General features: G+C 40.3%; 2 protein-coding genes across 2 annotated transcripts in view; both read left to right on the top strand.

Moving 5' to 3' along the window:
• Positions 1 to 10,918, top strand: part of NUP107 (nucleoporin 107) — a 29,002-nt gene extending 18,084 nt beyond the window's left edge. Inside the window, exons 14-28 of the mRNA XM_069852346.1 lie at positions 134 to 210; positions 722 to 781; positions 2,297 to 2,442; positions 2,548 to 2,596; positions 3,707 to 3,776; positions 4,221 to 4,339; positions 5,176 to 5,214; positions 5,544 to 5,694; positions 6,726 to 6,832; positions 7,326 to 7,428; positions 7,604 to 7,764; positions 8,018 to 8,143; positions 8,879 to 8,992; positions 9,269 to 9,436; positions 10,750 to 10,918. Of these exons, the coding sequence (XP_069708447.1) occupies positions 134 to 210; positions 722 to 781; positions 2,297 to 2,442; positions 2,548 to 2,596; positions 3,707 to 3,776; positions 4,221 to 4,339; positions 5,176 to 5,214; positions 5,544 to 5,694; positions 6,726 to 6,832; positions 7,326 to 7,428; positions 7,604 to 7,764; positions 8,018 to 8,143; positions 8,879 to 8,992; positions 9,269 to 9,436; positions 10,750 to 10,857 (1,598 nt within the window). The 3' untranslated portion in view covers positions 10,858 to 10,918. The remainder of the gene's footprint in view (positions 1 to 133; positions 211 to 721; positions 782 to 2,296; positions 2,443 to 2,547; positions 2,597 to 3,706; positions 3,777 to 4,220; positions 4,340 to 5,175; positions 5,215 to 5,543; positions 5,695 to 6,725; positions 6,833 to 7,325; positions 7,429 to 7,603; positions 7,765 to 8,017; positions 8,144 to 8,878; positions 8,993 to 9,268; positions 9,437 to 10,749) is intronic.
• Positions 10,919 to 11,431: 513 nt separating this feature from the next.
• Positions 11,432 to 18,217, top strand: SLC35E3 (solute carrier family 35 member E3). Its single transcript, XM_069852485.1, has 5 exons — positions 11,432 to 11,834; positions 11,923 to 12,033; positions 13,785 to 13,943; positions 14,848 to 14,930; positions 15,394 to 18,217. Exons 1-5 carry the CDS (start codon positions 11,445 to 11,447, stop codon positions 15,578 to 15,580), a joined length of 930 nt encoding a protein of 309 aa, XP_069708586.1. The 5' UTR covers positions 11,432 to 11,444; the 3' UTR covers positions 15,581 to 18,217.
• The last annotated feature ends 4,773 nt before the right edge of the window (positions 18,218 to 22,990 follow it).

The raw sequence follows: 22,990 nt of genomic DNA, 5'->3' as shown, positions 1-22,990 counted from the left end.
AGACGTGCATTCATCAGAATTCCCAGAAAAGCCACTTTTCAGTCCAGTCAAAATCATCAAAATGCTTTGAGAAGAGGTTTTTTAGGGGTTTTTTTTTGTTTGTTGTTTTTTTTAAATTATCCTTTGCATGTAGGAAAAGAACTGGAGCCTGTTCAAGGGAATCCATACAGGTGCATTTGGAAAATGAGTTGTTGGCGTATGGCTGAAGAGGTAAGATAATGCTGATTTTCTTGACATAACATATAAACTCGAATTTTTATGAACTGTAACATGACTTTAAGTAAACCTCCCCCCTCTGTGTTTGCCGCTTATGGGATTCACAATTAATATTTCCAAGAGGACTTCTGAAATAATGTATTTATGTCTTGTAATGAGAAATCTACATGATCAGCACCAATTTTTCAGGCTTAGGAAATATCTGGCTTTTTTTTTTTTTGGTTTAAAGTGAAAGTGCTGACATTGACTTTCCCATTAAGTGAAGATGAAAGTCAAAGTAAAGCGCTGCCTCTTTCCAGATCGATACAAAATTTTCCAGGCAGTTACAAGGGGACACCAGCGAAGGGAAAGTCACTCACTGTTCTTATTTTGGCTTCTGATGTGACTTGTGATTTTCCAGCTTTTCTTGGAAACTTAGGTGGAACAATCTCTAATAAAATGTAAAGCGATTGGAAAACTTCTGTGCTTTGTAATTAAAATTTATATTGTTTTACTGTTTATTTAGGAGCAGTTTAATAGATATGAGAGAGCAATCTATGCGGCACTCAGTGGAAACCTCAAACAGGTATGTCAAGCCTCTTAATTAAGTGATGTTGGGCAGTTATGCATGTTTTTTTCTGATATGTGATAGTGATTTCATCAGAATTACTGCAATTACTGGTTATTGTAGTTTTAAAGATGTGGTAAACAGAACGTTATCAAGCATTGGTGCTTTAAAAGACCTGTTCTTTGTAGGTTTGATGTGCCTTAATTAAATACGTGATAGACTTCTCTTAGTATTATTTCTGCTGACTTTCAGTGCAAACAGTTCTAATGTTGGTTTAGTTCTTTCAAGTTTAGTATAATTTAATAGCTTATATAGTCATATTCCTGCTCTGCACAATGTTCCTATAGATGAGTTGGTGCATGCAAAGGTTATTCTGTACCTGAATTTCATAGAATCATAGAATCACTAGGTTGGAAAGGACCCACAGAATCGAGTCCAACCATTCCTGTCAACCCCTAAACCGTGTCCCTTAGCACCTCATCCACCCGTCCCTTAAACACCTCCAGGGAAAGTGACTCAACCACCTCCCTGGGCAGCCTGTTCCAGTGCCCAATGACACTTTCTGTGAAATAATTTTTCCTGATGTCAAGCCTGAACTTACCCTGGCGGAGCTTGAGGCCATTCCCTCTTGTCCTGTCCCCGTCACTTGGGAGAAGAGGCAATTCATTAACAATAGCTCTTAGATTCTGGACAATGCTTACTTAAATATTTAAGTAGTTCTCTCTTTTTATTAATTTTAATACTCCAGATATTTTTGTGCTCTCCTGCTCTTAGCTAGGGATTTTTAATATTTTTTTTTTACTATTTTTAAGAACAATGAAGGTCGTTGCAGGCTAACATGAAAGTGTCCTTGCTGTTACAGTAGTCAGTGGGAAGCTCTAATGTAAGGAGTTCGATTTGCCACTTTCCCCCCCCGCATATTGGTATGACGATTCAGAATGTAAAAAAAGGGGGAATAGTGAATGTCTTCAGGTTTTATTCATTGAAATTTAAAGTTAATTCTTTCACAGGAAAAAAAAATGTTGTGAAATTATACAGGCTTATAGAACAGAAGATACGTACCTTTTTTTGACAGAGCAAAGTGACATGTAATAAAATTAAATTTCAGTAAAATTCAGTACATTACTGTGAGAGAGAAGTGTTTAATGAAACACAGTGTTTTCTCTGGAAGTTGTCCCAGGGTTTCACTGCTGAAAGAGCCTTGCAAGATGTAAGAACTGAATATAAAATTATTGGATTGGTTTTCTGAGGTGGTGCACAGGTGGGTGAGTGCTGTCAGAGTGGTGCTGCCTCTGGAAATAGGATAGGATGATTTCTGTTGGCTGCCTTCGATAGAAAATAATCAAGCAACTGGAGCATTAGTCAGTGAAAGGATTTTATATATCCTCCTTTAATGAAGGAAAGGCTGCTGTTCAGGATGGTTGTAGGTCTGCTTTGGTGCCCAGAAACCTGATCCTGAATTACAGTTGCTCTGTTTGGATTCTGATAGTTCTCAATCTCTTCATTTTTGCTCTGTTTTTTTTTAATATGTAGCTTCTTCCAGTTTGTGATACCTGGGAAGATACTGTTTGGGCATATTTCAGGGTCATGGTGGACACTCTTGTTGAGCAGGAAATACGAGCTTCATTAATAACTGCAGAAGAGATGGAAGAGCTCCCTAGAGATTATTTAGAAACAAGGTGAGTTTTAAGTAATGTTACATTCCTACACTCAATAAAGGATCCTGTATGATCTGTTTGGAATATTGAAGGTAACTTCTTTGCCTTTTCTTTCCTACTTTGAAGCTGGACTACAGAAAAAGTTTTTGAAGAACTTCAGGCAACAGACAAAAAGGTAAACATTAATTACAGCGGCTCTCCTCACTATTTACCATTTTTAGCTATCTACTGGGCCCTACAAAATGCTTAAATATGCAAAGTGACTGATTTGCTTTAGGTTTTCTACCTCGGCAATATGTACTTTCTCGATTCAAATAGATTTTTCTGTATGCTGCCGCCTTTTAATGGTGAAAAAGATACAGGTTTTGGCTTGCCCCGTATCTGCCAAACTAGCTGGCTGTGCTAAAGAAACAGCTGACTGTGAAGTATTGCCAGACATAGAAAGCAGACAGAGTAAATTAACTATTTAAAACTTTGATAAAATGTCTGAAGACTGGTAATGTGCTGTTTTGTTTAAAGGAGGTTTCAGTTTTCTTTATAGGAGGATTGTGTGCCTATATTAAAACAGGCATTTCAAAATTTAAAGGAATAATTGCTTAAACAGTACTTTTCACAGCCAGGATACTTATTTCATTTAAGATGGAATCTGTAACTTCCATGTTAATTTTGCACAGATTAAATTGAAACTACACTTACTTTTATTTGATGGAATGGACATACAGAATTATCATATAACTTAGGCAAAGCCATGTTGAAATACAGCTTACAGATTGATGCAGTCAGCCCGGATACACCTGACTGCTTTTGCCTTTCTAGTGCAATCCTCACTATATATAGCAAATTTTCAGGTTCATCTGAATTGCGTTTCATGTATTTGTTCCTCTACCGAAACAAAAAATTAAAATCTCTTCCTCCTCAAGTGAGTTTCATAGCTTTTTATCTTAAAGGTTTCACACACGTTGCTTGTTCGGTGACTGTGGAACCTATTCTCTGTAACAACCTTAGGTATTTTTCTCTTCAGAGCAAAAAGCTCTTAGTCTTGGATCTCTTGCATGAAGGTATCAGCTCCACAGATCTATATTCTAGTTCTTTCTCTCAGTTTGTCAATATTCTCAGATTGCAACATTGAGAAAGCCAGTGCGTTTTCTTCTGCTCTTTATGCAGAATATTTTTTGAAATAGGATAGCTTTTTTTTCTTTTGGGAACTTTTTCTTTATTGGCGAGTTTGCTTTCTTTATGCTGTAAGATTTTATTCAAAGTTTGAACTTTCTTTTTCTCTCCCCAGAGGGTTATAGAGGAGAATCAAGAACACTATCATGTGATTCAGAAATTCATTATTCTGGGAGATGTGGATGGTGAGCTTTTCTCTAAGTGATTTTTAAATGTCAGCTGTGACTACATTATTTCTAGTGACCTTGCCAGAAACTTGTATGTGAATGGATTTTAGAAGGACTCAGTAGGCAAACTCCACCTAAAAGCTAAGGTGCTTCTTTAATCAGGAACTGGGACTTTCTGCAGTTTGACATACGAAGTAGTTTCTAAGGGAGCCATGGAATCATGTAACTGGATCAGAATGTGAGGCTATTGCCATAACTTTTCCTGATAAATTACAAAATGTATATATTTCTGTGAATATTTAAGCCAAACAACTAAATCTTTCCAAAACTGTTGCTGTTCTGTCTTGTTGGGCTTTTGAGGCTAAACTACATTTGTTGAATAAATGCATAACTTTGAAATATTTCTTAGGGTTTTTTTTCCCCACGATATGGCTAATATCAACATTTCGTTGGTGGCTGTAGGTTTGATGGAAGAATTCAGCAGGTGGCTTTCCAAAGACAGAAATGTGCTCCCAGGACACCTTCTTCGTTTCATGACACATCTTATTCTGTTTTTCCGCACTTTGGGTCTGCAGACAAAGGTAAGTTCGCTTGTGTTTGATTTGTTGTCATTGCAATAGTTAATCTTTGAAGCAGAAACGCTTGTGTGTGAATATCTAAATGAGAAATAATGATGGTATGTTACTACCAGGCTGATGGGGGGCTTCAGGCTTAAAAAGTGTGTTTGCTGATCTTGGGGCCTAAATAGAACAGTTAAAATTAGAAAAGAGCATCCTCCTCCCCTCTGGTTCAAGTATTTTTTTGAGCATGATGGATTCTGCTCATAAGCCCTTCATTAAGAAGGACCTGACTCAAACTTCAGTATTAGGCTTATTCTTAGAAGCTGAGATGCTTTGAGTATACCCTGATTTTACACACCGTCTTGAAATTGTACCTATTGCTCTGAACTCATAGATGTTTTTGCTTGTTGTTTAGTATAGGCTATTACAGATGAGCCAGGTGATATTTGTACCCTGTACGTGGGAACATTAGAATTTTCTATAACACAACAGTGCATGTAGCACACTGTGGTAATCATCTATTTGCCTGACAGTTAGTTTATTTAGTAATAAAAATCACATGGGAAAATATAACAGTTTGAAAAAATGGAAAGATTTGAAATACAATTTGAAAAATAACTTTCCAGGTAGACCAAAACCCACATTATCCAGTTGCTGAAACACAGACTCCTTAGAACACTAAACCTTTGAATCAGAAGAAACAGTTCTTCCAGCTGAGCTCGTCCAAATGCATGGATTACTCAATCAGGAAAAAGCAAATAACCTTGTGTCTGTGTACTAGTGGTAGTCTGTAAAGTATCTTTTTCTTCCCCCACATTATCTAATTTAAAATTGAATTTATGTTTGTTTGCAATAAGGGGGAAGTTTCTGTCGAAGTCCTAAAGACCTACGTTCAGGTAAGCTTTCAAAATATACTTTGCTTTCTCTAATGTAATTTAGAGGTAAAGGAGGAATAAAAAGAGACTTAAAATTACAGGACAGAAAGAGCTATGACACAGTTGATGCTCTCTTCTCAAGCGATACGTGGAAACTTGCCTAATACGCAAAGGTTGCCAGCAGTGCTTAAAAAAGACAGTTTTATTGATGCTTGTTTAGAAGCCAACAAGTGGAATCTTCCTACATCAGGACAAAACAATTAGAAATTTGTTACACATTTCTGGTTTCATGTGTGTTTACACAGAGGAATATATTATGTTTTTGTAAGTATTTCCTTCTTATTCTGCAGCGGATGATATCTGAGAAGCACACAGATTTAGTAGCATATTATGTTAGCCACTTGCCGCCAGAGCTAGCTGTTGCTCAGTACGCTTTATTTCTTGAAGATGTTACCGACGGTGAGCAACGCCAACACTGCCTTAAGTTGGCAAAAGATGCAGGTGAGTTATGCTGATGTTTGAATTGCATTTTGTACCCTGGGTTGTTTTGTCTTTCGGTAGCTTTTAATGCAAGATGTAGCCATGAAAATGGTATTGTTTCCTTCACGTGTCTCTTCATTTCTCAATTAAATAAAATCAGTTTGCTGATCACCTCTTCAAGTAGAGGTATTTTGTGGATTTTAACTAACCTGGAATTGTAGTTCTTTTTCTGAATTAAGCTAAATATCACTTTTGCTTTTGGGTTATGTCCAAACACAACAGGAAGCAAATGTTGGCTGCCTGTCTCAAGTATATGCTCTGAAATTTGACGTGATTGTATTATTTCAGAAAGCTGATTATAAAAATATGTACCTGATCGTGAATTTAGAAAGGTTAAGTATCTTTATTTTTTGTCCTATTTATAGTGCTCTTTCTTAGCCATGGTGGGTTGCTTGCATTAATTGTAATCTTCATTCCAAGGTCTTCATTCCAGGCCTATTCATCAAATGGAAGGGGGCTACAGTGAAGCAGGACACTGTCCTTTGTTCAATGCCTCTGTGTCACTCAAATTCACAAAAATATATTTACTGTGGGCTTCACCATCTAACTTTTCTTTGGTCATTTTTTAGTCATTTTCTTTTAAAAGCATGGCTAAGGTTTCAAAAATAAAACTCACTACTTCAGCCTCTGTAAAAGGACTATTCTGACTTCTCCTAGTACAGTCGTGTCAAATCAGATAGTCTTGCTTGTCAGAATTGTAGGAATCGGTGGCCTTAGCAAATGTATGTTTACATGCTGGTCCCCAGACTGAAAAGTTTGTTAGTTGCCATCTTCTTTTTCCCGTATTTGATGTCTTCTGTTATCTCAAATATCCTTCTTCTAAAATACCTGCAATAACTTGCATATCTCAAAAGCTTATAATCTAGTCTGACGCCGTGAGTGTGAGCAGACCAATAAGAATTACTAGAATTAAGGAATAAGCTCAACAACGAGACTCTGAATTTAATTTTGTGCAAGTCTGAATTCATGATCACTGTTCTCTCTTAACCTAGGTCTGGATGTTGCAACCATAACAAAAACTGTTGTTGAAAACATCCGCAAGAAAGATGCAAGTGAATTCAGTCACCATGATCAAATGCTAGATACAGGCACAACAGAGGTTGGTACTTTGTAGGGCAGATATTCCAGTTTGTCATCAACTACAGAGTCCTTTGCCATGTTTATATGATCCGTATTTCTCCTTCAACGATGGTGGAAATTGCCTTGAAAAGGGCTTTGAAGGCCATGCGATCAAGTGAGGGGTTGAATTGTGTGAGTTCCTAACTTCTGTTTCTAAGTCTCCCACAGTGTATTCATATTAAAGTTTGAGGAAAACGCATGGTAGGTCATAGAAATTTTGAGAGCTGATGGTCATCCATTGGTCAGAACATATTTGGAAATGGAGTTTTTTTGATGATTCTAGACAGCAGAGATTGTTTTCTAAGCTTTTGATAATACTGACGTTGTGAAGAAACCTATCATTATTAGTGTGACATAATGCTACCCAAAGATCTCTAGAAACTTGTGTCTTTCATTGATGGGATTTAATGTATCTGATATCAGCTGTGTGCTTGAAATGTTAGCGAATCTAATAAATATGTTGTTTTTTACAGGCAGATCGGCTGAAAATAGATGTAATTGACTGGCTCGTATTTGATCCTGCACAGAGGGCAGAAGCACTTAAGCAAAGCAATGCAATCATGAGGAAGTTCTTGGGTACTAAACTTCACAAATACTGTAGACGTTTTAAATGTTTTTGTTCTCATTGGCTCTTGGCACTGTATTCGATAAAACTTTGAATCGGAACTATTGAAAAGCATGGGTTTGTCAGTTTATAATAATGAAGTATGGAAATTGCAAGGCTCTTGATACTCAGTTCACATTTTCATAGCATCCAAGAAACATGATGCTGCAAAAGATGTGTTTGTGAAGATCCCCCAAGACTCTATAGCAGAAATATATAACCAATGGGAAGAGCAGGGAATGGATGCTCCACTTCCAGCTGAAGATGACAATGCTATACGGGAACATTTATGCATTCGAGCGTATTTGGTGAGTTTCAAATGTGCTGGATTCCGGGTTATTATTCACAAATAATGGTGACTTTGCCTTGGTGCTGAAACTTTAAGCTTTGTTCATTTGATTTAACTTCTGGGTCCTGGATACACTATAGCTGAGAGTTTATAAAATAATGAGTTTCTTTTTATATTTAAAAATAACTTTTAGCTTTTGTGCATTTAATTACATTCTTGTAATTATGTGAATTAGTCAAAATGATGAAAACGCTGTTTCCAACGCAATCCAGGAAGCCCACGATACCTTCAATGAATGGTTCAAACACATGAACACATCTCCACAGAAGCCTTCCTTGTTACCACAAGCAAGTTTCACTGAAAAAGTGGCCCATGAACATAAAGAGAAGAAGTATGAGGTAGGCAAAAGTTCAAGTTATTTATCATGAGCATTTACATTCTTGCTTAGGAGGCAGTCTTAGTTTAATGAAACAGAGTAGAAATCTACTAGTTCTTATTGCGTAAGAACTCAAATTATCCTATTCTTATGTTGAAAAGAGGGAGTGTGAGATAGAATAATAATGCCACTGCACAATGAATTCTGATGCATTTTATCTTATATGACTCAGCTTTGCATATAATATTGTATAATGCAATGGTAAATATTCGTTGTAATGTGTTGATTGTCAGTGATATTAATAGTCTGAGTACCTGATTTTGCTATTAACTCCTCCCTGAAAATGAAGGAGGAAGGCTATCTTGCGTTCTTTCATTTGTCACATTTTCCTTAAAAGATGCTGCAGTTCTGTTTGTTTTGCTCAAAGTTGGTTTTGTGTGTCTGGCCAGTATGAATAAACTGTCTTCAGTTATTATAAGCATTTGTTATATAAGCATGGCAGAATAAGTTGTTAAAAATTATCTTCCTTGAGTGGCTTTGACTGCTTCTTGAACAACCTATCTGACCCTCTGGGCAGGGAATTAAGTAAGGGTGGAAATAGCTGTTAGCAGCAGGCTTCTAGGTTTTGGTAGTTTGAGAAGATTGTAATACAAATTAGAGCTGTGCTGGTTATCGCATGCTAGGTGAAGGGTCTGTGTTAAAATAGCCTTGGAAATTACCCTATTCTGTAGCATTTTATTTTTTGTTTCTTTTACAGATGGACTACACTATTTGGAAAGGCCTCCTGGATGCTCTCACAGCTGATGTGAAAGAGAAAATGTACAATGTGTTGCTGTTTGTTGATGGCGGATGGATGGTTGATGTTAGAGAGGTAAAATGAATTTTTATATCATGGTGTAGACTACGAAGCATAGATTATACCCAGCTGTACCTTTGCCATCTTTAGTTTGATACTATTCTGTTTACTGTGTTATAATTCCCTCTGGCCTTGCCATGACCTCTGTAGATTGCTTCCCCTTCAGTTACACCATAAATTGGATTAGGCTGGTTAATCCATTTTTTTGACGCTGCTGATGACGTGGTTATGCTGAGCTGCCTTTGAAAGGTAAATGTTCATAATACTGATATATTATTTTGCTCTGGTAAGGATGCCAAGAATGACCCTGAACGAACGCACCAGATGATTTTGCTGCGAAAGCTATGTCTGCCCATGATGTGCTTTTTACTGCACACGGTGTTACATAACACAGGGCAGTATCAGGAGTGCCTGCGACTGGCTGACATGGTTGCATCTGAGCGACACAAGCTTTATACGGTGAGTTACTGAGAGCTGGAAACAGCTTAGTTCCATTTAAAAGCCCTTTGTGTTGACTGTGGAAAAAGAGAGGAAGATGCCATATGTTCCCTAATGTCACAAGTTTCTTCACCTCTTCCCATTCCCCGGAATATTAAAGGTTTTCCTTGTATGCAGACTTAAGGAATGAAAGAGTTAACTTTGAAACGCTGAAGATGATGCCAGTGTTTTGACCAGCAGTTCCTCTGAGTCACTACTCAGTGACTGTGCAGTTAATAATTTTTGGGTGGAGGCTATTGAATTTTATTAAGTTGAACCATGGAACTGTAATTTCTTTTTTTATCATTACATTTCAGAGCTTTGTATGAGTAGGCTTTGTTTAGGAGACGGTTTACCTGACCTTCTCTCCCTCCAAAGGCCAGAAAAATAAAACAACCAAAAAACTTCGCCACAGCACTCCCTCTCCCAAAAAAACAACAAGGACTAGAAATCTGAAAAGAAACATCAAGGCAAAGAAAAACAGTGTGATGCATTCATAGAATCATAGAATCGCTTGGGTTGGAAAGATCATCCAGTTCCAACCCCCCTGCCATGGGCAAGGACACCTCCCACCAGCCCAAGGCCCCATCCAGCCTGGCCTTGAACACCTCCAGGGATGGGGCAGCCACAGCTTCCCTGGGCAACCTGTGCCAGTGCCTCACCACCCTCATGGTGAAGAAATTCTTCCTAATGTCTAGTGTAAATCTTCTCTCTCCAGTTTATACCCATTGCCTCTCATCCTATCACTACAAGGCTTTGTAAACAGTCCCTCCCCAGCTTTCCTGGAGCCCCTTGAGGAACTGGAAGGTCGCTATAAGGTCTCCTCAGAGCCTTCTCTTCTCCAGGCTGAACAACCCCAACTCTCTCAGCCTGTCCTCATAGGGGAGGTGCTCCAGCCCACTGATCATCATTGTGTCCCTCCTCTGGACCCGTTCAACAGCTCCATATCCTTCTTATGTTGAGGATTCCAGAACTGGACACAATACTCCAGATGAGGTCTCACAAGAGAGGAATAGCATTGCTTTAAGATCTCTGCCAGCAATAACAGGAGCATTAAATTTGGCTGTTGAACAATAGTGTTTGTAGTTGCTGCAGAGCTATTGTGAGACTATTTTTTTTTGGGGTACTGATACAAGCTTGCAGTGCTTTAGTAAGCACCGTTCTGAAGTGTCTAGTGTTCACACAGTCTTAAGCAGAAAGAAGGAAAAAAGGAAAAAAATACAGTAACTTCATTGTATCTGTGCCATTTGTTGCAAATAAATATAACTTCATTTTTTCTTTTTTTTTATTCTTAGGTATTTTCTAAAGAAGAACTCCGAAAGCTCCTCCAGAAGCTGAGGGAATCTTCTCTGATGCTTCTTGACCAGAATCTTGATCCTTTGGGATATGAAATTCAGTCCTAGGAGGAGTTCATGTAGGTCCGTACAAGCAAGCCTGAACGTGGACATTTTGCTTGTATAAAAACCACTCGAACCGCGACTCATTTGAACTGTTCTGATCGTTGTGGGGGGGAAAAAACGTTAAAGCGTTCAGAGTTCAGTTTCAACTTGAGAAATTTTGACTAATTTCAGCGAGGATATTTGTTCTACGGCCTTTTTTGGGGTTTTTTTTCTAATAAAAGCGCTTCCCAAAACAGAAAAACAGCTTAAAATGAACAAACAGCTGTTGGATAATAAGGGGGGGTGGGGGGGCCTCTCCTTCCTCGGTGCCAGAGGCAGCAGGAGGATGGATGGGGGAGATCAAAGGAATTGGGGAATAGGGAAGGGCCTCTCCCTCAAGCTATAGCCCCGCCCATAAGACCTTTGGCCCCGCCCCCTCCCACGTGACCCGAAGTGGCGCCCTCCGGCGCCACTTCGGGTCACGTGGGAGGGGGCGGGGCCAAAACGTTTCTGTGCGTGGCTATGGCCCTAGGGGCGGAGTCACAGTGCCGCTTCCGCCGGAAGGGGTCCGTCCCTCACCGGAAGGGGCGGGCCCCCGGCCCCGTGAGGCGATGGGGTGGCTGCCGGCGCAGGGTCGGCTGGCGGCGGGGCTGCTGGTGAACCTGGGCGCCTCCATCTGCATCGTGTTCCTCAACAAGTGGCTGTACGTGCGGCTGGGCTTCCCCAACCTCAGCCTGACGCTGGTGCACTTCGCCATCACCTGGCTCGGGCTCTACGCCTGCCAGGTGCTCGGCGCCTTCTCCCCCAAGAGCCTGCGGGCCTCCCAGGTGCTGCCCTTGGCCCTCAGCTTCTGCGGCTTCGTCGTCTTCACCAACCTCTCTCTGCAGAGCAACACCATCGGCACCTACCAGCTGGCCAAGGCCATGACCACGCCGGTCATCGTGCTCATCCAGAGCCTGGCCTACGGCAAGACCTTCCCTCTCCGCATCAAGCTGACCCTGGTGAGGAGCGGGAGGGACGGGAGCCCCCTGCGCCCCTGCCGAGGCCACCGCCTCACGCCCCCCCCCCCCTCCCTCTCCGCCCCCGCAGGTCCCCATCACGCTGGGCGTCTTCCTCAATTCCTACTACGACGTCAAGTTCAACCTCCTCGGGATGGTGTTCGCCACCCTGGGCGTCCTGGTGACCTCCCTCTACCAAGTGGTGGGTGAGGGGGGCGGGGCGGGGGGCGCTGGGGGAGCTCCCTTGTGTGTTTAAACGCACCCCCTAGATTGTTGTGACCCACCGCAGGAATGATTGGCCACCCCCCGGGTAAATTGTTTAAGGAATCGATCAACCTGGCGGCAAAAAATTGGGGTATTGTCTTATAGAGTGTGTTTTCGAGAGGTGAAGGTCCCTGTCGGTCTTTTCTAGAGAGCACAGATTTTCTCATTGCAGAAGCAATGAGTGCTTTGCCTTTGAGCCTTTCCCTAGGAAGGATGTTTTCAGTTAATCCCATGGTTTGTCTTTGAGCTATTTAGATTTTAGCAGCGTTTGTCTTCAGTTTGGACTATCAACAATCTAAGGTTTTTTTTTTTAGGGGGTGCATTAATACACATCAGGCAGAATCGTAGGATGTCAGGTTGGAAGGGAATTCAAGAATCATCTGCTCCAACCTCTTAGGTGATCTATAGTTTAAACGAGAAGGCCCCAAACCCTGTTGAGCTGAGCCTTAAACGTGTCCAGTGTAGAGGAATTCAGCACTTCCCTGGGGAGATTATTCCAATGTTTAACTGTTCTTATGGTGAAAACTTTTCTTCTGGAATCCAGTCAGAATCTTCCTAGGAGCAGCTTATACCCATTACCCCTTGTCTTTTCCATGTTGCTCCTCGATATATATTATAATAATATATGCATGATGTAACCTTTTTGGCTGAGGAAATAGATGTGTCCAAGGAACGCCCTTAGCCTTTTCCCCTGTAACATAGTGCTAACAGCTCACACCAGGTCATTATCGACCGTGACTGTAAAAGCTTCCCAAATTAGAGTCCTCTGTCACGCTGATGCGATAGTCATCATCAATTTAAAAGTGGATTTCTTTGTGACGTATACTGTGCCCCCAGAAGAAGTGATGTGATATGCAGGATGGTAAATAATGGTTTCTTTTCTTGTTTTGGAGCAGGAGGAGATGCTGCATAGTAACTTTTAAGTGATGGTGTGTTTACTGGAGAAATTATAGTACCTGAGTGAAATTATTCTGTAATTTTAAAACAGAGCTTAACAAGTTTATATGCTGGCACCATGTTAGCAATTAACGTGATTTATGAAGTATTAGAGCAGACATAATTCTTCAGTATGATATAAAGATATGTCTTTTCACCTGTAACGCCTGTCTTCATATCAATAGGTAACTGATGTTCTCTTTTAAATGTTGAAAATCAAAGTTATAGTCAATATTGAAATGAAATCCAGTAAAACTGGAATAAACTGGCAATGTAAAGCCAAACATTTACTGATTCTCTTAGCTTCTGTGTGCAGGAAAGTGAGAAGGAGCAAAAGCAGATCTCTGCTCAGGCAAGGGTGCTCAGCTCCATCATAGACAGGATCTGAAATTTGTCTGGAGAATAAAAGGGAGCTGCTGTGTTCTTTCCAGCTCTGCTACATTTTTGTTCTTCCTCAAGTGTAATACCTTGCCCCCTGGCTATGGGAATAGGAAAGTTGAGGCACTTAAGAGAGTTTCACTGCCCCTTCATATGCTTTCCTCCTCACATAAGCTCTGCAGCTTATGTGCTCACAAGAGACAAACATGTAGGCCTCTGGGTAGGCAAAGGCAAATGATGGTGCTCTGAAGTCCATTTATGTAGTATTGTCTGTGTGAAACTTTCTTTGTGCTAGTAGCTGGTTTGCTTTTACTTAAAGTTTTCAATTTATGGATTTTTTTCCTCACTTTTAACAGCTTTCTCTCTTGGTTTTAGTGGGTAGGAGCTAAGCAGCATGAATTGCAGGTAAACTCTATGCAGTTGCTCTACTATCAGGCACCAATGTCCTTGGCTATGTTGTTGTTCATCATACCCTTCTTTGAGCCAGTCTTTGGAGAAGGGGGAATATTTGGTCCCTGGACGCTTTCTGCTGTGGTAAGGCTTTTATCAGCTTTATTTAAATAAATAATTGTTGGTGGTGTACTTAAATTTGATATTTAGGTCTGTTTCTTCGTGAGACAAACTTTTTTACGGTCCTTGACTGCGACGAGATGAGGGGAGCAAGAGAAAAAGAAACCTTGTTGTGTCTGCCCCGGTTCCTCCTGGAGGAGTCTGTCTGTCAGTTGATTTACCTCCTTATTCTTGTTTCTGTTTAGAGGGCATTTGAGCAACAGGGAAGTCTGACAAAATCCAGAAGCTTCCTTTAGTGTATTAAATTAAACATATGTAAGTGTCCACTCAGAAAAGAGATAGGCATGCTCACTTTTGATGCTCTCAACTCCTCTTCCGTGGAAGGACCCCCTGCATTGGTTGTTCTATAGAATTGCTAGTTTATTTTCACCAAGAAGGCTGTAATTTCTCTCTCTATCCATCTGTCCAAAAAAGAGCCGTATTCTTGGCACTGCAGATCGTGCCAATAAGCGATGGGTCATTTCTCGTAGCGCTGGAGGTTATGAATAGTATAGCAAGTATTTACAATAATAAAATCAGATATTTTTGCAGAATCATTGTGACAATAAATAAGAGTTTTTCTCAAAGGTAAAGAATACAGCCTCTCTGTGTAACCGGGGTTCCCAAATGACTCTTAAATGTTCCCCGAGAGTAAAGCAGGAGAGGCTTGTGGTTATACCACTGTATCTTTATGGACGTCATAACCTGAGCCACTTAAACACACCACCAGTGTCTGTACTGATTTGAAGCAGTTTCTATTTTTGTTCTCCGTATGTTTTTCTTGCCTGATATTTTGCATTTGGATGTAAAGGGAACTTAACTAACCTGGAATGTATCTGCAAATGGCCAAGAAGCTGTCAGATAACTGACTGTATCCATTAATCCACAGATAATGGTATTGCTGTCTGGCATAATAGCCTTTATGGTAAACTTGTCCATTTACTGGATCATTGGAAATACGTCACCTGTCACGTATCCTTTGTAACATTAGTTGTTTTTCCTGTTGCCAGATGAATTATGTTAGCTTTCATTTGAGCTAGTTTACAGTAGAAAAATTGTTTGGTAACCTGCCTGCTTTATCTGAAATTATGAAACTGGAAAAGCACGTTCATCTTTTAGTGCATTTTGTTTCTTTGCTCGGGGTTTGTAAAGATCGTGGCAGTTATCTGGCTGTGTGACTTTCATACCTATAAAGAATACTTACACACACTTTGGCTGCCTTGAGGAAGTGTTGGCGCATCCGTGTACGATGGGTGAAAGAGTTTTTACAGGGAGATTAGTTTTCACAGCTGCAAAGATGACAGAAGGTTGCATGAGCTGAAGTCAACATGATGTACTTTCGCATGCTTTTGGTATAATTAATGAAGTTCCTCAAGTGTTTCTTTTTACAAAAAAGTAATGCTGTTATTTGCTGTTATCCTTAACAGATGTCTAGGTATAACATGTTCGGACATTTCAAGTTCTGCATCACCCTCCTGGGAGGGTGCCTCTTATTTAAGGATCCGCTCTCTGTGAATCAAGGCCTTGGGATTCTGTGCACATTGTTGGGCATTTTAGCTTACACCCACTTCAAGCTTAGTGAGCAGGAAAGCAGTAAGAGTAAATTGGTTCAGCGTCCATAAAGCAAGGGTTTCTGGAGATTAATAATATTGTGAAGGAAAATGAGTATTTAAATATGCATTGATTCTAGATGCACAAAATTCCCTCGTTCATTTAGATCTATGGTTTTAGTTTAACCACCAGAATTGTTATTCTGTAACTAAACCAAATGAATTGAATTATGTAAAATGCTGAGGGTTTGCCATCTCAGTCTGTCCTATCGTCTTTGTTAAATTTAAATAGTAACTTAAAAGAGAAAAAGGCACTTCATATGGCTGTAGAAATTGTACTGCAGTCATTACATTTTTTGTATACTAAATGAGATCATGATGGCTACAGCTGTAATACAGAGAAAGAGAAAGAAAAGGATTCCTGTCTTTGTGATCATGCCAGTATTACTGTTTTGAAGAAACCTGGAGGCATTTTTATGCAGATATTCTGGTATGTAGTGATGCTTCCTGCTTTTTGTCTGGTGCAAGATGGAGAGGAAAGATAGAACCATAGAATGGTTTGTGTTGGAATGGACATTAAAGACCAGTTCCAAACCCTCTGCCACGGGGCCGGGACACTTCCCACCAGACCAGGCTGCCCAAGGCCCCGTCCAAGCTGGCCTTGGAACAGCTCCAGGGAGAGGGCAACCTGGGCCAGGGTCTGACCACCTTCTTTGTGAAGAATTTTTTCCTAATGTCTGACCTAAATCTTCCCCCTTCCAATTTAAAGCCATTCCCCCTAGTCCTATCACTACATGCGGTTATAAAAGGTCCCTCCCCAGCTTTCCTGTAGGCCCCTTTCACGTGCTGGGAGGCCACTATAAGATCTCTCCGAAGCCTTAGTAGTTTTAAAAAGGGGTGCCAAGCTCATTCGTGTGTCTTCTGTACATTCTTATGTGTGTTTGGCTTCCACATATTGATAAATTTTGGCTGAAGAAAGTAGACAAAATGACAGGTAAAGAGAGACTAGAGGAGACATCGGAACACTTGAAGCCACAGGCCAAGCTATAGAAAAGTAGGAGTTCTGATCTAAACAATTCATCCATCTTAGATTTTTTTTTTTGGTCTGCCAGGACATTAATGAAGCCATTTGTGTTTTAGAAAATTATGTTGCTGCTTTATAATTTCTTTGATGCCAAAACCAGGGCTTACCTGAGATACTGTAAATACTCATGAGCCTGATAAAATCTCTGATTTTATGGTAATAGCAAATGTTTCACAGCCCCTGCGTGCAGCCACCCATGCTAAAAATGTTTTTGAAGAAATTTTCATTAATGTCACCATCTGTAATGGACATGAAGGTTACCCGGTTCTCTCTCCTGCCTTCAGCCTCACCTCCCTGGCTCCCACACCTTTCCCCAAGAATTCCATTTGGATCTGCAGATCTGCCTGTCGTTGTGCTGGGGGGAGGCCCAGGGGCTCTCTGGGCGCTGCTGGGTAGGCAGCGTCTCCTCAACAGATGGTTCCTGGAAACCAGTCGAGTGACTGAAGAGCAGGAGGTGGGACCTGTTTCTGCTCTAATTTGGGAATGCTTTGAAAATTATTTGATGCCAGTATCGAGCACTTTTTTTTGACAGCATGGAAGGAAGGAGTTGAGTGCTATTCTTTTTAAAAAAAGAGAGAAAAAGTAACTGCTTTCAGTAAATCTGGTGAGAACATATGTTCACTAGATTAGCAGGGTTAGAATTTATTTGCAGTATCTTATTCCTTACATTTTGGGGTTCTTTTTATCTTCATCTACCTCTAGTGGATTTAAAGAGGGGAATTTTATGTGAACAAACCCAGGTGTTTTAAGGTTTACAACCACCAACACAAATGATATTTGGTTCCTCTAAGCTTTTTGCAATATAGGCAACAAGTCTTTGTGTAAGAAATAATGCAGATCTTCTCAAGCCTGTAAATTATTTATTTTGTTTCAGAGTTTTTGATTTAATTAAAAGTTATTTCTCTGTGTAACCTAAGTTTACACCGTAATACTCTATGTCATTTTAGAGTTAGAAATACCTGAGTAATTTTACATCTTTACCAGCTGTGTCTTAGACATTGTGCTGGTCCAAGGATAGTTTTTTATATACTTTTTTAATAAACCTATAATTAGTTTTAAAACACAGCCTGTGCTGCTGAGGGATGTGTTCAGCCAGTCGATCTCTGGATGCGTATCCTTCAGTACGTATACTGAGAAAGCCATTTGCATTAATTTGTGCTGTGCACAAGTTCTTCTAACCTGTAGATAGACTGCAAAGACTCTTACAGTTGGAAATCAACAACCAAATTAGAAGCCTATATGACAGCAACATATGGCATGAGACTGATGTAAATAAGAAGTGATGGAATGAACAAAAGAACCATGTCTGAAAATACAAAAGACTCCTTAAGGAGAGGAGATCTGTGAGAGAAAGTGTCAAGTAAAACGGTACATTGTAAGTACAGTCTGTTGCTGGAATGTGTAAGTCCCGGGGGTCACTTAAGTGACCTAATTTGTTTTCATGTGTCCAAGAACTCTCCTTTGAGATGTACCTGTTGTATCTAACAAATAAAAGTATCTTGAACTTTGTCATATGGTTCAAAATATTAAATCCAGAAGGCTTGTGTAATCATGGGATAAATAGATCTTCGTATGTATTATTTGGATACCATGTGTAGGGTGGGAATAAATTTTTAATCACTTGACTGATATCTGCTTATTGCAGGGGAGTATTGTTCTTGTCTTTTTTCATCTTCTGCTTGAATTGCCTACACTTTGAGGGTCTGGGTGTGTAATACAGAATGATGCCACGTGGATTTCTGTCTGTGTAAATATTTCAAGGATCTTGTTTGTTTTGAGGCTGAACTCATGACAAAAATGAGGGAGGCTCTGTGCCGCCTCTCCCCGGGCAGTTGCCGTATGTGTGCACACAATTTCCCACTGGCAAGATGCCCATGGGCTTTCTCCACTGTTTCTTTCCTCCATCCAAGTCCTTCTTGAACGCTCCAGTCTGTGCATGTTCTCCATTTCCTTCCCTGTCCTGCACAAAGGTCCGCAGTTCCTTAGTCTCACCCACTGCTCAGATCTCATCCCCTTCCCCTTAGCTGAGAAGTCCCAGTGCCCTCCTAAGTGGTACCTGAGAGAGGAGCAGGAGCAGAACAAAGTGAACTTTTACAGTGCTAGAGTAGGGTAATGGGCACCAGCCACCCCTTTTCACTGGCAAGTGCATATACTCCATATATAGAGAGAGATTTGTATGTTAGGGGGACTGAGTCTTTCTTCAGGAGATTGTAAAACAACCAAGAGAAAGAAGGGAAAAGAGGGATTTACTGTGGATGTATTTACTGCAAGCGCATAGCCAGACTTAAATCCTTTTAAATAAAAATTACAATACTTACCTGGTGGGAAACTTGCTTATTCTGGTTTTTACTAAATCATTTTCATATCTTTCCCTGCTAATTATATGTATTTAATTCAGGTTGAGCTTTCATAAAACAGTAATTGAAGACTTTGCATGTTTAACAGTATGTGGTCATCACCCTATGGGTGCTGTTGCAATTGGAGCTGTGCTGTACAAACCCTGGTGCTCACTTTCTGCTTTTCATTTTATTTCATATTCTGCACGCGACTAAACTGTGATAATGAGATGGACCTTGGTCCTTTTCTGCCATAGAGCGCTTTGCTGCTTATATTAGGATTCTTTACTTTAAAAAGCTACCATTAATATAGTTCCAGTGGAAAAACTAGCATAAATATCAGGGTGGCATTTAAAAATTAGAGCAGATTCAGATGATTCTGATTAAAATACGTGTCTGGCGATGCTATGTTTGCCAGCCTTGTCCCTGAAAACACTTCAGAAGAACACACACAAGGTTTTTCTCATTTTGCCCCCAAAAAAAGGAAGGGTGCCTTCCCTATACAGAAACTCAGTCCAAAGGTTTGCATTACCTTTCACTTCAGCAGCTCAGCACTTGCTTGACAGATTTTCTGTCTGGTTTTGTACGACTTGCTAAATTCCTGTAGGCTCTGGGTCACCGCGCCAGAGGAGTTTTCCTGCTGGTGAGTGAACAGCTGTCCTCTCAGGCTCAAGGCTGAAGGAGAGCAGTTTGCTGCTGTTACACGTATGAAAAGGAAGTTTGTCTTCCAAGAAGACCTACATTCAGGACAGAGCTGCAATTCAGTAGGAATGTATTCTCTCTGTGTCTAGTTTTGTGAAATAAATATCTACAGTCAGCCTGGGGCTAAAGAGACATTAAAGCCTTGTGTGGCCTACCCTCAATTTTTATTAAACTTACAAAAATGCCAGTGGTAGTCAATGCTAGTTAAGTATTAAGGTTAAAAGTCTCATTTTTATAATGCCTTATACCATGGGAGCTTCAGAAGAGTGTTTTGTAACATTTTTGAGCACAGCTAATGTCTAAGCTGTATCTGGCTGTCACATCTTCCGAAAAATCTATCAAAAGGCAGTGATGGTTTCTGTGACTTGCTGTATGTGTTTACACAGTTGGGCTGCTGAGAAGGGGCCTGCTCTGAACACTGGCCTGCTGTTCAGCAGCATTTAACAGTGATTTAGAAACATCCAGGCTGGATTTACCAATGCACTTAGGGAGGGGGAAGAGAAGGCTCGCTTTGATAGGTGAGAGAACTTTTTGTCTTCTAGCTTTTAATGATAAATGTTAGACTTGCAGTTCATGGGAATTTGGAGAGCAGACTTTACTGTCCCTCAGCTCACCTTTCATTGTTAACCTTTTCTCCCAAGGTGTTTGCTCCCGCTTACATAGTTGGTGTCTTAGCTGGATTTTAAAATAATAGAGTTTGGATTGCAGACTTGCAGTGTTTGCATCTGTTATGGGTTTTTTTTACATTAGTCATGCACAGCCTTTCCTGTTAAACTTTCCTATTTAATGAGAAAACGAAAAAGAAAGGAACGTTGAATACACGAAAGGCAGACTGGATATATAGCAAAGATACATTTTGTTTCGCACAAGAATTTCGCTGTTCTTCAGCAGGAGCTGATACAATCTTGGATAATGAGCAATCCTGTTCTAAGACATAGAGACACTGAAAAGACCCGTGCTAAGCACTGGGGAGAGGTGTGAGTTTATCTCCAGGCAGGTATTGTAGAGAATGTAAGAGTTGTATGAATTCTTGCTATGCCACAATAGTTGACAAATTTAGTTTCATATAGCCTTTAATAATATAAAAATTGAAAATATAAATGCCTTACTAAAAAATAACTAGCTGGATTCAGACAATATAAAATCTTAGCCAGATTCATCCCACAGGTTAACCTTCCTGAGAGAAGGAAGCTATTATTCCACCTCCCCTTTGCCCAGTGATGCTGGGCTTGGTGCAGGACAGTTTGTGTTCCTGAAAACTGCTGCTTTTTTCCAACTGCATCAGTTGGTCCAGTGAAAACACCTCGCGTCTCCCTGCAGAGCTTATCTTACTCAAGTTACTGTTTCTGCTTTCATCTGCCTAACTTAGATCAAGCTCCTATCTTCCTCCGGTAGCTGAAAGGTCTAGTGGACCCTGCGGAGTAGAACCTACTGCACTGTCTTGTGTAACTGCAGTGCCCAGTCAGCCCTGCTGTAGGGAGTGCAGCCCAAAGGGCCATGGTTGCGATCTGCCGTCCAACAAGAAATAAAGAGAGGGGAAATGCAATCCGTTTTCACCATTTTAGTTGCAAAGCAGTTAGTAATCCTTTTGAATTTTAGTCTTTGTCATTTCCCTTCAGTAGGTACATAAGAAAGCTCCTGTTTCTTATGAAACAGCTTTCTTGTTTCAGTCTGCCCTTTCTGTATAAAGTATAATTACACTATATTTTAGGGAATTCTGGAATTGAGACAAATTGTATTCACTGCCCATAAATATTTTGACTTCAGCCAGTAGTGGGTTTTTTTTTTTACCTAGGAGCCTTTTACTGTCTTCCAATCCAGAAGAAAAATAATTGCTTAAAATACAGGACAAGTCAGCCTGAATTAAGAGGTAATTTGCCTGCTCAGGAGTTGCATGTGCCTTCCCAGCTGCAGTAACTTAGTACCTAATAGGTACAACATGCTGCTTTTATGATGGAAAGGCAGGAACAGACATGGATAAATTAAACATAACGTAATGAAAGTGAATTATGTATTCAGCAGCAAGTAGGGGAGATGGTCCGAAGGTTGCTCAAGGATGAGGATTGCAAAAACAAATTCTGATTTGTTAGTGGCTTCACAGGAATATGAATATAAGCCTTTCATTTGAAGACACATGGTTCTATTTAAGGAGCTCCAAGAAGTCCAGCATGGCCATGTGGGTATCTAGCGCATGCAGGATGCACGTGGAGGATGCACATGCAGGCTTGCAATGTGTCAGAAAAGAGCAGGATTATATTTAGAACCGTAGGCGATGTGTCACATCCAGGAAGTGCAGGGAGGAGATCTCTGGTTGAAGCACAGTGTAAGAATATAATTTTTAATGACTTCAGCACAGAAAACAGTTGCATTTTTTTACTTTTTTACAAAGCAGAGATTGAGAAGGAAACTTGTTTAAAGGAGCTGTGTTCTCATCGGGCAAACATGTGGAGTAATCGTGGCTACTCGGACCACAGAACAGAGGTGGCTGTGATAAAAAAAGGAAAAAAAGTAAGACAGTGGATTTAGAGACAACTGTGGGGAGTACATAGCACATATACATCTAGGCAGGTTTTTAAATATAAGGTCTAAGTTCAGATGCTTGACTCCACAATTAGGCATCTGGATAACAGGGCCAAATTTGTCAGTGTGAGCTTCTGTGCTTTCACTTGTACTTAACGGAGAATGGCATGTGCTCGGTATTTCCAGAAATGAAGCTGCATAGTTGACAAGTTTGACATTTTTTTCGTCTCTAACTAAATTAGGTATGCTATTTAATGAAGAGACTGAGTCCTTGTTCTGCTTCCTTATTGACTGTAATGTTTTTAATCCTCCTTATTTGGGGAAAAGTAAACCATTTGCACACTTACATTTTCTGTTGAGTAACTGTAGTGACCAAATAGGGTTTATTTTGCCATACATGGGTGTTGCATATTAAAAACTTCGATTAAGATCTTGTAATTTATCTACCTGGGTGCATGTTGATTCATAGAATCATAGAATAACCAGGTTGGAAGAGACCCACCGGATCATCGAGTCCAACCATTCCTATCAAACACTAAACCATGCCCCTCAGCACCTTGTCCACCCGTGCCTTAAACACCTCAAGGGAATGTGACTCAGCCAAATGGGAAAATCTGCTTGTATTATACACCGTCAACTGTTGTGAAATAAAGTTCAGGTTTCTCTGATCCAAAAGGGTTTAGTTGTTAAACGCATTTATTGTGGTGGTTAGTGAAAAACTGGTTTCCTATTCGTTAATTCAGTTGTGAGCAGAAATCAGCAGTGGTGGTCATATGTCCTTCAGGCAATTATGACACGTTTCTGAAAATACATGATCTCACTTTTCTGAGTGGTAGGATG

The sequence above is a fragment of the Phaenicophaeus curvirostris genome, chromosome 1 (assembly GCF_032191515.1).
Source record: "Phaenicophaeus curvirostris isolate KB17595 chromosome 1, BPBGC_Pcur_1.0, whole genome shotgun sequence".
In the NCBI taxonomy this organism is placed as follows: Eukaryota; Metazoa; Chordata; class Aves; order Cuculiformes; family Cuculidae; genus Phaenicophaeus; species Phaenicophaeus curvirostris.
Note: the sequence above shows the minus strand (reverse complement) of the source record. Positions and strands in the feature narration are given on the sequence as shown.